At 37.6% G+C, this 14,341-nt stretch overlaps 1 protein-coding gene across 8 annotated transcripts in view; it reads right to left on the bottom strand.

The window, feature by feature from the left end:
- CPLANE1 (ciliogenesis and planar polarity effector complex subunit 1) overlaps positions 1-14,341 on the bottom strand; it is a 66,532-nt gene that overhangs the window by 34,245 nt on the left and 17,946 nt on the right. For 5 of the 8 annotated variants that reach the window (XM_026794611.2, XM_074533097.1, XM_026794612.2 and 2 more), the window contains exons 17-30: positions 12,279-12,507; positions 11,909-12,042; positions 10,109-10,326; positions 9,681-9,845; positions 8,522-8,660; positions 8,079-8,188; positions 6,864-7,025; positions 6,582-6,690; positions 5,910-6,216; positions 4,561-5,494; positions 3,239-3,402; positions 2,403-2,536; positions 1,758-1,840; positions 862-930 (exon numbers count right to left, since the gene is read on the bottom strand). In XM_026794611.2, coding sequence (XP_026650412.2) covers positions 862-930; positions 1,758-1,840; positions 2,403-2,536; positions 3,239-3,402; positions 4,561-5,494; positions 5,910-6,216; positions 6,582-6,690; positions 6,864-7,025; positions 8,079-8,188; positions 8,522-8,660; positions 9,681-9,845; positions 10,109-10,326; positions 11,909-12,042; positions 12,279-12,507 — 2,957 coding nt within the window. The remainder of the gene's footprint in view (positions 1-861; positions 931-1,757; positions 1,841-2,402; positions 2,537-3,238; positions 3,403-4,560; positions 5,495-5,909; positions 6,217-6,581; positions 6,691-6,863; positions 7,026-8,078; positions 8,189-8,521; positions 8,661-9,680; positions 9,846-10,108; positions 10,327-11,908; positions 12,043-12,278; positions 12,508-14,341) is intronic. The other 3 variants (XM_074533098.1, XM_026794614.2, XM_026794613.2) reach the window with 3 other exon arrangements.

Below are 14,341 nucleotides of genomic sequence, written 5' to 3' on the forward strand. Positions count from 1 at the left end.
AGGGGAAGAGCACCTTCAGTCATAGTCTTGGAAAGGGGGAAGAGGCCTTTAAACTAAAGTTGTCAGGGGAGGGGCAATTTTCTGAGGGAGTCAGAAAGGGATGCCTGGAGAGGAGCTGCTTGCCAATAGAGCACCTGAAGAGCTGCACAAAAGAACTATGACTACTCCTGCCAGTAACTCATCTTCATCGGGGGCCTGTAAGCAAGCATATATAGCACGGGGAATAAAAAAAGTTGGAAACGTGTATGTCTGCCAGGTACAATGCTACTGGCATTGCAGATGTGGTGTGATGGCTCGGATGACTGGAGTGTTGGAATGGATGGATGCAGGCTCTCTCTTTAGGAAGCACAGGCAGGGGAGATGAGCAGTGGGTGTTACTCTCTATGTCAGTGACTAGCTGCAGTGCATGGAGCTCTGACTGGGGATGGATGAGGATTTGATCAAGAGTTTATGGCTCAGGTTTACAGGGAGGGCAGGGACAGGTGGCATTACAGTGGAGTTCAGATCAATGGCTACCCAGCTAGGAGCAGATGAGGTCCTTTATATGCAGATAGGAACAATCTCATGTTTGCAAATCCTGGTCCTCACAGGGAACTTCAACCATCCCAGTATCTGCTGGAGGGGCAACACAGCAAGGCAGAGGCAATTCTGGAGGTTCTGAAAGGCATTGACAATAACTTCCTTCCACATGTGACAGAACAGCCAGTGAGGAGAGGTACTATGGTGAACCTCCATCTGACCAAGGAGGAGGAGCTGATGGGCAATGAGAAGCTCAGGGACAGCCTTAGTTCCAGCAACCAAGAAATGGTGAAGTTTGAGTTCCTCAGGGCAGTGAGGAGGGCACACAGTAAGCTCACTGACCTTCACTTCAGGAGAACAGACTTCGTCTTCTTCAGGGATCTGCTTGGTAGAGTCCCATGGGATTGCATCCTGGAAAGAAGAGGGGCACAAGAAAGCTGATTAATATTCAGGAACCACCTCCTCCAACCTCAGAAGGGATGCATCCCAATGAAGAGGAAGTTAGGCAAAAATGCCAGGAGGCTTGCATGGATGAACAAGGAGTTCTCACACAAAGTCAAACACAAAAATGAAGCCTACAGAGGGTCGAAACAAGTACAGGGTGAGGAATATTGAGAGACTGTTCAAGCCAAACATATCCTGTGCTGCATGCAGAGCAGCACGGCTAGCATATTGATGGAGGCAATTCTCCCCTCTATTCTGTCCTCAGAAGACTCACTGGAACACTGTGTTCAGCTCTGTGTCCCTCAGTATAAAAAGACATGAACCTGCTAAAGCAAGTCCAGAACAAGGGGTGTTCAGGGGCCTGGAGCACCTGTCCCATGAGGAAAGGCTGTCAGAGTTGGGGTTGTTCGGCATAAAGACCAGAAAGCTCTGGGGAGACTTCAGAGCAGTCTGTCAGTACCTAAAGGAGCCTACAGGAAAGTTGGAGATGGACCATTTAGAAGAGCACAGGCGAGGGGTGAATTACTTCAGACTGAAAAAGGGTGGGTTTAGATTACATTTTAGGAAGTAATTCTTTACTGTGAGGAGATGAGGCACTGGAACAGGTTACCCAGAGAAGCTGTGGGTGTCCCACCCATGAAAGTGTTCAAGACCAGGTTGGATGGGGTCCTGGATAATCTGGTCTAATGAAAGGTGTCCCTGCCAATGGCCAGGGGTTTGGAATGAGATGATCTTTAAGGTACCTTCCAAACTCAAATGCTTCTATGATCTCTGATGATTGTATGACAACTTGCCTGTTCTCTTTGATGTTCTACAGGTCTGATCTTGACAGAGCTACTGGAGCTCTTTGAAGTTTCATATGGCTCCTCAAAGAATTCTACAATATAAACACAAATACTCTAAATTAGAAAACTACATAGATTATAGTACTGTTACGTGATTTCTGACAGCAGGTCATATTGATCCACTTCTTCCCTAGTATGGAGTTCAGAATTTTGCTCCTGCAAATTCAAAATTTGTGTTCTTACTGGTGTTGATGCACGCACCCAAAGAGAGAGGTAAAAAAATCCCCAGCTTATGTAAAGTGTACAAATATGATAATTTACACATACTCAGCTCTTAAAATTTGCAAAGTGTTTTGCACAGTTGTGTGAATATTTCCAGAGTGAAAATATCTGAGAGAATAGAACATGATAACATACATTTTTCTATCTCTATAGAAAAAAGTGACATAGTGAAAAAGCAATCAGAAAGTATTGATAAAACAATTTTATATAATTTAGTTATAATATAAACTGGATAAAATAATTCTAATACAACAATGAAGACATTTGCATTTTTTGACTAAATAAACAGAGGAACATAAAATCGTATTCATGCAAAACTCCTACTGCTTTATATGTCAGACCATAATAAAAGGATATACCATTAAAACAAACCTTGTTCTGATGTTACATCCAACTCCTGCTGAACAAACGGTTCCACTTCATTCAGGTCTTCAGTTATATGAGGCACAGAATTATTTCTCTGATTATTTTTCTTCTTATAAAAATATTTTGACTTTGTAGACATACTGGTAATAGAGATTAGGAAACATAATTAACAACATTAGTATCTGGCTCCCTTCAAGTATACTGTTCCTTTCGTACTGCAGGCTAGGGCCTAACTGTAAAATAAACACTGTTGTGATAAAACCAATATTCATTTAGGTTTTCTCTCTCACTACAACTTAAAACAAGTTTAATTTTTTTTTGCATAGCCGTGATATTTTAGTGCCATTAATGGTACACTCTTTCAGACGTGTTTCCAGACAAATTGTGCTATGTCTTTAAATTCATCTGGTTAAGGCTACATTTCTCTCCTCACAGGAACTTCGTTACTTGAAAAAAATAGGAAATAGCCAGACAAGCCATACAATCATGTCTCAAAATACTTGAGATTATTTTCAGAATACTAGAAATCTATATAACTCACTCACACCTGTTATATTGGAAATCTAGATTCTATTTCCACATGACTAAACTTATAAACAACCATCTACAATTCACTTACTATGCAACAACTACCTTAAGTACATGTGCTGATGGAGAATATTTAATTTGCTTCATGCACCTGTAACCAATATGCCCAAGTTTGACTTTTTGCACGAAATTAAACATGTATATAATACATAAATATAAATATGTATATAATACATATATAACAGTAGATCTCTTCACGCTGCTCAGTAGAGGAATTATGACCAACTAGAGTTCTTAGGTTAAAAAAACCTTACCTCAAATCACTTTCACAAAGATTATCATAGATTTGTACAATCTGGACATCAAGAGGAGAATTGGCCACTGTGGAAGAGCCTTCATCCATACTACTTTCTTCCTCCTTTCTAGACTGGGCTTCTGATAGAGATGCAATTTCTTTCAGATATTGATCCTCTGGATGCTATTAATAAAAATAACAATAATTGAAATTCACTAGTCAAAAAAAAATACCAGGTACTTTTAAAAAACCACAATGCTTTCATATAGAATGATTATACTTAATTCATATCCTTTTCTTTATTATAGAGCCAAGAAATCCTGGATTTACAGAAACATGCGTTTGTCCCCTTTTTGCATTAACTGAAGCAATGGTCCTCTGAATTATCCAAAGGAAATATTAGAAAGGTTTCTCAGTGTCAACCGAGTATGAATTGTCAAAGACACTACATGACAATACAATCAAGATAAATATAAACAGTAAGATTTGGCCTCATCCAGACAATACAGAACTCTCAAATTTCCACTGAAAACAGTATGAAAGGCAAAAAGAGATACATAACTTTGTGGTTAGATGCATGCACAAGATTTGTAATTTGCAAATAAAATACTTATCAAAAAAACCAGAAAATACGAACCAAAAGTAAGAAAAAAATCCCTTTTGAAACCGGAGAAAAGCCTTCTCAACCTAAATCCCAACCTTCTTCCCTCAAAACCTTTCATGTATTCTCTGACTTTATGTATTGCTAATTAAAGAAGCTACATGATCTAGTTGTCTCTGAAGGATAAACTAAAGCAATATGCACCAGATTCCTCTGGCAACTCTCCTCTTTCATATCCACACATATACTCCAAACCTCTGTAACAGTGCTAGTCATTTTTCACTGGTCTTTAACCAGTTAAAATACTCCAGTCACACTGTATCTGTACTCAAACACAAATGAACCTAAACTCTTGCAAGAGGTCTATTTCTTCATTCTTTGTCTTGCTTTGCCATGTTCTATCTCTAGAGGTATGTTTTTTCAAAGATGATGTCTAAAACCGGACACAGTGGGGCAAACTTAGAAGAATTTGTGCAAAAAATATGGTGTCTGGATAAATGACCTATATTTTGAACTTCCAAATACAACTTTCATCTCCAAGTCAAGTATTTCTCCTGACAGAATTTCAGTATTTCTGGATTTTTTCCCTTTTCTTAGCAATTCTTAAAAGAAAGGCTATTAGTCAATATTCCATGTTTTACTGACAACAGAACTACAAGGTAAAACACATATGTGATTTTTCCCTACTGGCATAACTCACTCACATACTTCACTAACACTTGTTCCATCCTTTTTCTTACCTTACATTTTATGCTCCTGGTTTGGGATCTGTATCCATATAACTGTTCTAACAACCAAAAAGATGTAAGGACAGCTGCCGATGATGTTTTCAGATGTATCATTGGGAGAGTCTCTTCTAAGGAATCTTGTTTATTGGATCCACGGAGCAGTCTTTTATCAGACCATCTGATCATCCACTCCAGCAATTTTGAAATATTGCTCAATTTGCCCATCAAATCTATAGGCAGTTCTTCTGCTGGTACAATACCAACTACATCAAGACTTTTGTAAACGTATTTAGGAATTGCCTGAGTTTGCATGGTAGAGGAAGTCTGGTTATGAAAGGTCTGGCTTGCTTGTGCAACATTGACTCCTTGATTGTCAGTCTCAGCTCTGTATATCGATTTGTATTTTAAACCAAATAAGCCTTCTTTAAGTCCTTCTTTTAGGTTACACAGAGAAGGTTCTGTGGTCTGCCCAACAGTCTGTACGATTGTTGGTTTTTCCAAAATATTTTTGTTTTCATTATAAGCAGATACTTTTCCAGGATCACAGGATGCCAGGGTGACAGTATAGCAAGACCCTGCTCTAAAGACATTTTGACTTCTAGTTTTCTTTTGTCGACGTTTTAGTGTTGTGTGAACATCAAAAAAGAGAGAGTTCAACTCATGCTCTCGAAGCAGCCCAGAAAAGCTAGTGAGAAATGGAATTCCAAGGTCACTGTACTTTATCAGGTCTCTCTCAAGGACATAACTCAAAAAGAGTTCTAAAAATCTAACATACTCATCATCATCACGTTCAAATTCCCACGCACCAACTATAGGCAAATTATGTTGATTAAGCCTATCTCTCCTACACATTTGGTCTTTATGTTTTGTTTTACAGTTAGGAGCTTTTATCTTCTGTGTGGTATTTTTGTTACCTATTTCCCTTTGTCGTTGGAGTTCATTTTCCCTGTAAAACAATAGTCATAAGAACTGTAAGTACTCAAATCCATTTTAAAAATAATTACACACAACATTAGTTCCTTATTTTCCACTGAAGTTAAAAACCCCTAAATTTACATTAGTACAATGTATAGGTGGCAAGTTAATCAAATTCAAAATCCATAGACAGAAACTAGGCAGCAACATATATGAATGTAGACATAGCTGACAGTAATTTACACTTTAATAATTTATTAGTCACATACTAATTGATATAACAATGGCAGTTCTACAATTAAGGAAATCTGTAATTCTTCACTTGATAAATCATCCATAGTGACGATTAACCTGTTTGGTGAAGAGATTACTTGATCAGTAGGAGACAGCTTCCCCCCCACACAGCTAATTTAAATCAAAAGCCTTCTGCTGCCATTTTCTCATACCTTGGGAATGAAGGTGTTTGAGGTCTTGTTTCTTCAGTAAACAAGGCATCAGAAAGTGTGTCTGCTGTGTCTGCATCACTATATACCTGAGGATTCCCAACATCAGTAAGTGTGCTTATGCTTAGACTAGTGCCTAATGAGAATCTGTCATAACAGTGCTCCTGATCATTTGATGCTGCCTCTTCTACTGGCTCCCAAATATTTACTTCTATAGGGCCTATGTTCTTTACTACACGTCTCAAGGCCTTCTTCCTCACTTCTTCAGCAGTTTGTATAACAGACATCATTTCTTCACTTTCAGGACCTTCTGAAAGAAAGAAAACCAAGTTTTCAGTCTTAATTTTCAGTTTTAATTTAGTCTCAAATTGAGACATTAATTAGATTTCAATTAAAATCATAAATTAGAGCCATTTATAAATTCAACAAGAAACTGTGATAAAGTGAAGAAACGTCAACATTTTGAAAACCATGATACCCTGTGAATGGTATAGAAATCATATGTATCAGAAAGAAAACACAGACTTTGTGACAAAACTCAAAGTTTTCCAGCTGAAAATGACAATAATTGCTTTGCATGGGGTATGACAAAAATTACTAATTTTTGTCACAAGCTAATAACTAGGATAAAAAACAAAGCTTGTTGAAAATTTCCAGAAGAATGATGAACATTACCTTTAACAGTACTGCGTCTGAGCCTCAGCTGAAGTCCATTATATTTATCTCTAAGTGGAACTCTTACATCTTCAGGATTAGGAAATGCTTTTACAAAAATCTCTGCCACCTACACAAAAAAAGAAAGCATCTTTTCCAGTAGCTATCGTGTCGTATCACATGTAACTTACACCATGAGAAAATCTAACTAGGAGGAGAAATTTTTGTGTTAATCTCTATTGTAGGAGGAGAAATTTTTGTGTTAATCTCTATTGCTTTTATTCTAGTTTTAAGGTCTTCTACCTTTTTTACTGGTGGCAATTCTCCAAGCAGACTTAAAATTACATCCTGAACTAATTCTTCAACATTCATGAATCTGCAGAAAGGAAGCATTCGACAAGCCCACTCCACTGCATTCAGACAATGCTCAACTGTGTAGGCATCATATCCATTCTTATTCGGATCCTAAAAAAATGGCCAGAAACATTAATTACTATGAACAGTGTATTTCAGGAAAATGATTCATACATTTCAAATTGTAATGCTTCTTAAAAATAGAAATCTCTAACTCGTCTGCAAGCAGATCAGTATATGAGGGCAGAAAACAGATCAATGTTGTAATGGATCATAATGTATGTTAAAAAAATAAGAGAGAGAAAAAAAGGGCTTTTTTAAAATCAGCTTAGGAAATAATTCCATTAGCACACAGCTGAAGAGTTTGTTTACTGTCACAAGTAAAACCTGAGGATCTGCCTAAACTGTGAAGTAAGTTACTCTACTTTGACTTCAGGTGATCATAAATACTTCCTTGTGAGCAAGATAATTAAGCCTTGCAAGAGGTTTTTAAGATGGACTGATTTATTTTTAAAAGAATTTTCTATCTCATTTGTCACTGTCAGACAAAGCACAGAAAAATAAGAATAATCCACCATTTGAAACAGAGCCATCCTATCTGAAACTTGGGTTTTTTGGGTGAAGAAAAACCTTTGAGCTTGTTACAGAATACATGACAAATACATTAGTAGTTTCTTTCTTTTTCTTCCTGGACCTCTGACATGAATTGAGAAGGTATAAGTAGAGAAAACATTATAAAATTTTAATTTTTTCATTACTCTTTCAGACAATCATGTATATTTAACACACCACAAACCCAATTTTTGGTGTATTAAGTATGTATTATTCAGGAAATTCTCAAAATACTTTGACCTAACAGGGAAAAAAAAAGCCAGAAAGTAAATTCTTATGTCAACAAGTGTAGAAGCTATTGCTTTCCTGGCAGCTCTTCTGACTCAAATACCAAGCAAAAGCCTAACAGAAATATTGTCAGGAAGATGGAGATCACAGCACAGCACTCTGCTCCATAGCATCAAATACGTAATTCAAATTACAAGCACTGTGCTCATTTGGTTCTGTTAAGCAAATAAAAGTTCTCACAGAAATATACAGCAGATCTTCAGAATTCTTCTCACAGCTTCATGCAATTAAGATGTAACTCTACTATATTAGTAGTACAATTACCTTGATATTGTTAATATTTTCCCTTGCAGTTTGGAACCGCCTACAGTTGTCAGATAATTTTTCACGAACATGAAACATCCAACATAATGCACAGAACTCTCTGAACCAACCTACAATACAAAAATGCAATATGATGAGATTCTATTTAAATAAATTAAATAGAGTAGCTGACATTTTTTAGTATTGTTTTGGAGCTACAGCTCCTTAGTCCCACTTAATGTTCATGTTCTTTCACATCTATCAGGTCTGTAATACAGCCCCCCACACCCAATCCAGAACTGCACATTTTAGAGTAAGAGTTTCAGTAGCTAACATAAAAGCTGGAAATGAAATGTGTTCCTGACACATTGCAATATACTAATTCAACCTAATATACCAGCTGTGGATTTTCACTAGTGTTCTTTTCTCCAGCCCTAAATTATTTCATGTTATTGCATACAGACCTAAAACTTTACAGGTAATGTCATCAAACTGATGGGCTCCAGAAGATGTAGATCCATAGAGAGCAGTGCGGGAATTGCAGTAACAAAGCAAAGTCTCTGGGAATGGACTCAGCAAAGGAAGAGAACCTTTCATTCGAATCTATAACAACAGGTAAATAAACAATCAAAATGGAAATAAAAATCAGTTAACACTTTACATGTATCACTACTAGATGCACAGCCTCTCAGTTATTAGAATACTGCCAAGATCAGTAAAACTGCCTGAAGCTTGCTTTTGATTTTCTTCAAATCACTATTCTGAAAATTCATTTAAAGGGATATGTTTAATATGAACTATGGCACAAAGAATGTTTTTGTTTGAATGGTACTCATGATTACCATGAATACAAGAGTAACACAAAGTATAAGAACTAAGACCACAATCAAGAAACCAGACTGATTGAACACAGTCCAGGTTGCTGTCACCAAGGCCAACTAGCTTTGCCTCCAGTTTCAGTTGGAATGTCTGAGCAGCTCTCCATGCCAACATGAGGCATGTGACCATGCAAACAGAAGTAAATACTTTTCAGTCAGATCAGTTCCTGATCTCAATCACTGCATTAATGCTGATATAGGTAGGTTGCAGGAAGGAAGAAAGAGCCATACACACTCTCTTCATGTTTAAGTAGCTATGTTACAATGACCTAAGAAAAGACTGATTGTACACAAAAACTTTTAATCAATTTATTCTGAATTTCTTTCTGTGCAAACAAATTGCACAAAGGTAAAATGAGATCTTACACGTTCTGTGCATTAAGATGATCCCTTTACCTGAAATGAGCCTTACATTCTCTGTTATTATTCAACCCTAAATGATTTGGAGCATCTAACACCTATAACTCTCATTTAAAGTCTGCTTTTTTCTTTTAATGGAAAATAAATCAATTTGTATGTTACCAAGTAGCTAGAGAAAGACATCCAAAAGGAAACACTTTATGATTTAGATATCCTATATCTTTAAGTTCTGGTTTCCTATAAAAATGAAATGTAAAACTAGAAGATGACATTTACAAAACATGACATCAAAGCCAAGGTGAGACTGAATGCTTCTGCAGCTGCAAACTTATCAGTAATATTTACAACTGATAATCAAGTTAAAAATAGAAATTTAAATGTTTACTTTCTGCATAACTTTTCTTGCCCACTTCAGTTGCGTAATGTACCACTGTGCTGCAGAGCAAGAACAATGAGCAGCCCGGAAGAGCAAGATAATTCGCTGAAGAACTCCTGACACTTTCTGACGGACTTCTTTCTCTGTTTTTAAAAGAATGTCATCGTTGTCTTCCTGAAAATGCAAAGACAAACAAAGCTCAAAATTAGAAAAGATGTATAATAACTAAATGTTGTTGCTGGTCCTAATCCCATCTTGTTTATAGCATAGATCATTTATGGAAAAAACACAGCAGCACACATACTTTCTCATCACTGCTGTGCTACTTAGGTAAATGTGCAGACATGGAAGAAAACAGAAAAATGAGCTCAAAAGAACCAGAATAAAGCTCATTATTCATAAATACTGTCAAATAAACACACTAGAAACAGACTTACTTCACTGAGAGAAGCTGGTTGAGGACAGTACAATGGTGGTGCTGGAAGACAGAGTCCAGCTGGAACCAAGCCATAAAACTTTCTGCAAAGATCCTTGGCAGAATCCATCAAAAGCTGAAATGTCTCTGAGACAATATCAACATCTGCCATAACAGCTGCTTTCAGTAGTTCCTGTATTGAACCGTAAAGAACATCTGCATCTTCCTCTTCAATAGGATCTATAAAATACGAAGCCCAGAAACCGATAAACTAATTGAGTCACTACATGGATCTTCATTCTGACATCATGACATTATGTTCTCTGAATTTACATTCATATATTACAATGACTGACCTCATCTACTTGCTTTAAGATAAGATCTCATGCATTAAAAACTAGTATTCAATTATTAATTTTAAGTTTTGCCCCATTATCATGACACCTATTGCCTTTCTAGGTAGACAACAGAACTTTTTAGCCAGGCATTTGCTTGACACAACATTCTGGCAGATGATTCATGACAAAAAGGCATAAACAGGTACCTTTATGTAGGTACCTACATTATTATTAATAATGTATTAATAATACATTATTAATAATGACTAAAGCAACTCTTTTATCAGTAAGTAGGTCCATCTGCTGACAAGAACTTAAAATGCTTTCAGACAAAAAGAGAATAAAATATAGAGATTGTGCCAGTAAACTTTCTGTAGAATATAAGGTCAGGTTGGCCTAGCTAACTGTGAATTTCAGCAGTTAAGTATTAAGCTAGGAGCGCACAGTATCTGCAGGGTCCAGTGGAGACCTGGGCAACAGCCAGAGAGACAAGTGACAGACCTGCTTTTGTGTCTTCATGTCTCTAAGGGCAAGACAAGGGGAGACCAAGGGAGCCATGACCACATGCCAGAAATACAGTGTGCACATTGGTATGTGTGTGTCTCTAAAGATCCGGCACCTGGACAGGCTGAGGAGCCCAGACCAACTCCTGCTGGATCCTGTATACTGCCAGGACTATGCTCCAGGCCAGCTGCTGTGGGGGAGCATGGACAGCGTATATGTGTGGGGGAAGAGGGTGTTTGTGAGTGGGTGTTGTGCGTTAGTGCTGAGCACCAGAAAGCCGAGAGGGGCTGGGGCTTTGGGGGCTTACATACACAGACATAAACTACCTGTGACACTCAGCAACTGGGTTAGCTGGCCATCTACTCAGCTAATGGTCTTGCCAGTGGCCTAGCTACTGGAGTGACACACACTGTAGCACAAGCCAATCTTAACCCTGACCAACAGTAGAGGGAAGGACGGTAGGACTGTTGGTGCTATCTCTGTGAGTGGTGAGCAGGTCTGTAGATGACCAGTCCTACATGGATGCTGTATATGTGCCGACTGGGAATACATTCTTAGCCCTGCTAGCTGCTGGACTTGGGGATTCACTTTATCAGAAAGGAAAAAGCAAAATGAAACCTCTTATTATAGCTAATTTCAAGTGTGATGATACTTCCCATACACATTAACACATAAATTCTTTTGTTTATTTATTGGAATGAAGATTCGGTTTTCTTCCAAATAAGTTACTATCAAACATAGTCAAATAAAGGTTTGGACAATAGAAATGAGAAGACAAGAGTGATAATTTATTTCATTTCTGGAATGATCAAAGCCAAAACACACACCCTCATGAAATTAAAGGGCTTGAGTATATTATAACAGTAATACACACACTGGAGAAGACAAAGCAATTGTTTCTTTCTCAGACGGTGTATAACACTGTATACGTAGTCAAATACCATGGAAAAATAACCACAATTATTTTTCATTTGAAGTACCTGTGAACCTCTTGTATTTAATATGTCCTGATGTTTCAGAAGTTACTGGCTGTCCTAACAAAGACTGTAACTTTTCCTGAAAAGTCTGCATTGGTAATAAGCTCAACGGCAGGTGACACTCTGGTTTTTTCATTCTGAAAGTATAAGAAACTGCTCATCAATAACAAAGTCATATCCATACATAATCCAATGAAGGTCGGTTAAACTAGTATCTATGCCAAAATAACTAACCATACCACCTTAAGTTCTACACCTAGTAGGAGTCTCGGAATATGAACTTCTGAGGCTATATATACAGCTTGTCACAATAAACTTCACGGAAATAACTATGTAACAAAAAATAGTATACTAATTTCAATTGCAGGTTTACCTTGAGAGCTCCTCGGAGTTCTGACAATACAGCTGGTAGGCCAAACCAACTGACACAGACAGCTTCCAGTCCCCAAGTGTCTGTGCTAGCCACACAGCCTCTGGAATAAGTCCACCAATAAAGAACAAATCAAGAGCATATTCAGCTGTCCACACAGATGAAAGCTTCTGGTCCCTGACAGCTTTGGTAACCAAACAGTGTTGCAGTGGAATGACGCGAGGAGGTAAGTCTGTGACATGAAAGGCACATATTAAAGTTTACATAAATGCTCATGCTATCAGATGAATAATCTAGGATTCATTTGCTCACATTGCTTGTGGATTAGTTACAGTGTACAGCTTCTTTTATTATTAGTTTACTTTTATTAGAGGTATACTATGGAAGTGCATCTGCAGCAGCAGATGCAGCTCATGCAATGGTATAAGAGTGTGTTCAGAATAGGCTATTTTCCTGCTTAATAATGCTGGATATAAAAGCAAGTGCAAAACTCATGGGGTTGGGTTTTTTTCACCTTAAAGACTTTATCACACTGACGGACCATTTGCCAATATTCTTTATATCTGTAGGGTATACCAGAGGGTACACATGAGATAAATGGAAATTCCTAGAGTTTTACTAGTGTACCCATATTTTTTGTACACAATGTGCTTATTGCAGAAGACAGAAAGTTAAAATGCATTTTCGAGAAAGAACAGTACATAATATTCTTTGATTTTCAGATAGTATATAGATACAAACTTCAGGCAAATTTACTATCTCCTTTTTTGTTCAGATTTATATTTGTTTTTCAAGGTTTTGCTTCCTGCTTCTCCTGGAGAGGTGGTGATCAACATGAATTCTAAGGAGTTATTTGCTTCTCTCACAGCTTCTGTTTTGCTCAGACTATGGCATTACTTAGGAGATTAAATAATTATTCACACTAATCCACCTTGTGCAATGTAATTTTACCCAGTCTCACCATGTACATTGATCTTTGCTTAATCGAGTATTAAAATTAAGGTTGTATTTTGTAGGTTTTAATTTGAAAGCCATCCAAATAAATCATTCAAGAGATCATGAAGAAAAAAGTAAATACTAGGGCAGGCTGTAGTACAGAAACATTAAAAATACTCAATGTGTTCAAATACACTACAAAAAACATAATCAATAAAAAGTAAGTTACTATTGTAAAAAAATATGTGGCATTATAATATCAACTTACGGGTAGGGTACTTAAAATGCTTCCAAACAATTCTTTATTCTCACAAACATTTGAAAAAGTAGCTCTGAAAAGAAAAATTTCCTAACAAAGGAAATCTTTAAATGGAATCTCTTTGAAACCACTCACTGTGATAAATAGTAATTCTCACAAATAAGCTGAGAAGCAGTACTTAAACTAACAAGTACTACTGGATTCAACGCCAAGCAACTTGGCATTCCCGTTTGCTTTGACAATATGGTGTCTGAAGCATTTGGATTTGGATTCCAAGACTTTGACTGTCAGATAAGTAAAAAATGTTTTCCTCTGGTTTTTCAGCTGGGGTCACACCAGATCACAGATCCAAGTACTTCTTCAGCACTGTTGTTATCCCACTTTTGGGAGGATCAAAGCCAGTCAGAGTCAGATCTTTAAGCAAAATTGTGACAAAGGATGATAAAAAGACTGAAAGAATGAGGAAGGGAAGGCATTAAGTCCCTAACAGTAAAACCAGTTTTCTGAGTAACAAGCCCTCTGAGCTGGAAGACAGGAATGGGGAACAACAGAATTAAGACCCCAGTCCAAGGGAAAATGGTCAACAACCTGATACACCACTTAGACATGCACACTTCTTTTGGGCTGGATGGAACCCACTGAGGGAGCTGGAGGAAATACGCACTGGGCCAGCTTCCATCATTACCCACAGTCCTGGCTCACCAGGGAGGTACAGCTGACCAGAGGTTGGCAGAAGGGACACCTGTTGACAGGAAGAGCTGGAAGAAGGGTCTGGAGAACTACAGACCTGTCAGCCTAACTGTGAGGCAGAGGAAAGTCATGGATCATCTTGAGAGCCACCATGAGACACAGACAGGACAACCACGACCAG

This window comes from Zonotrichia albicollis, chromosome Z (assembly GCF_047830755.1).
Source record: "Zonotrichia albicollis isolate bZonAlb1 chromosome Z, bZonAlb1.hap1, whole genome shotgun sequence".
In the NCBI taxonomy this organism is placed as follows: domain Eukaryota; kingdom Metazoa; phylum Chordata; class Aves; order Passeriformes; family Passerellidae; genus Zonotrichia; species Zonotrichia albicollis.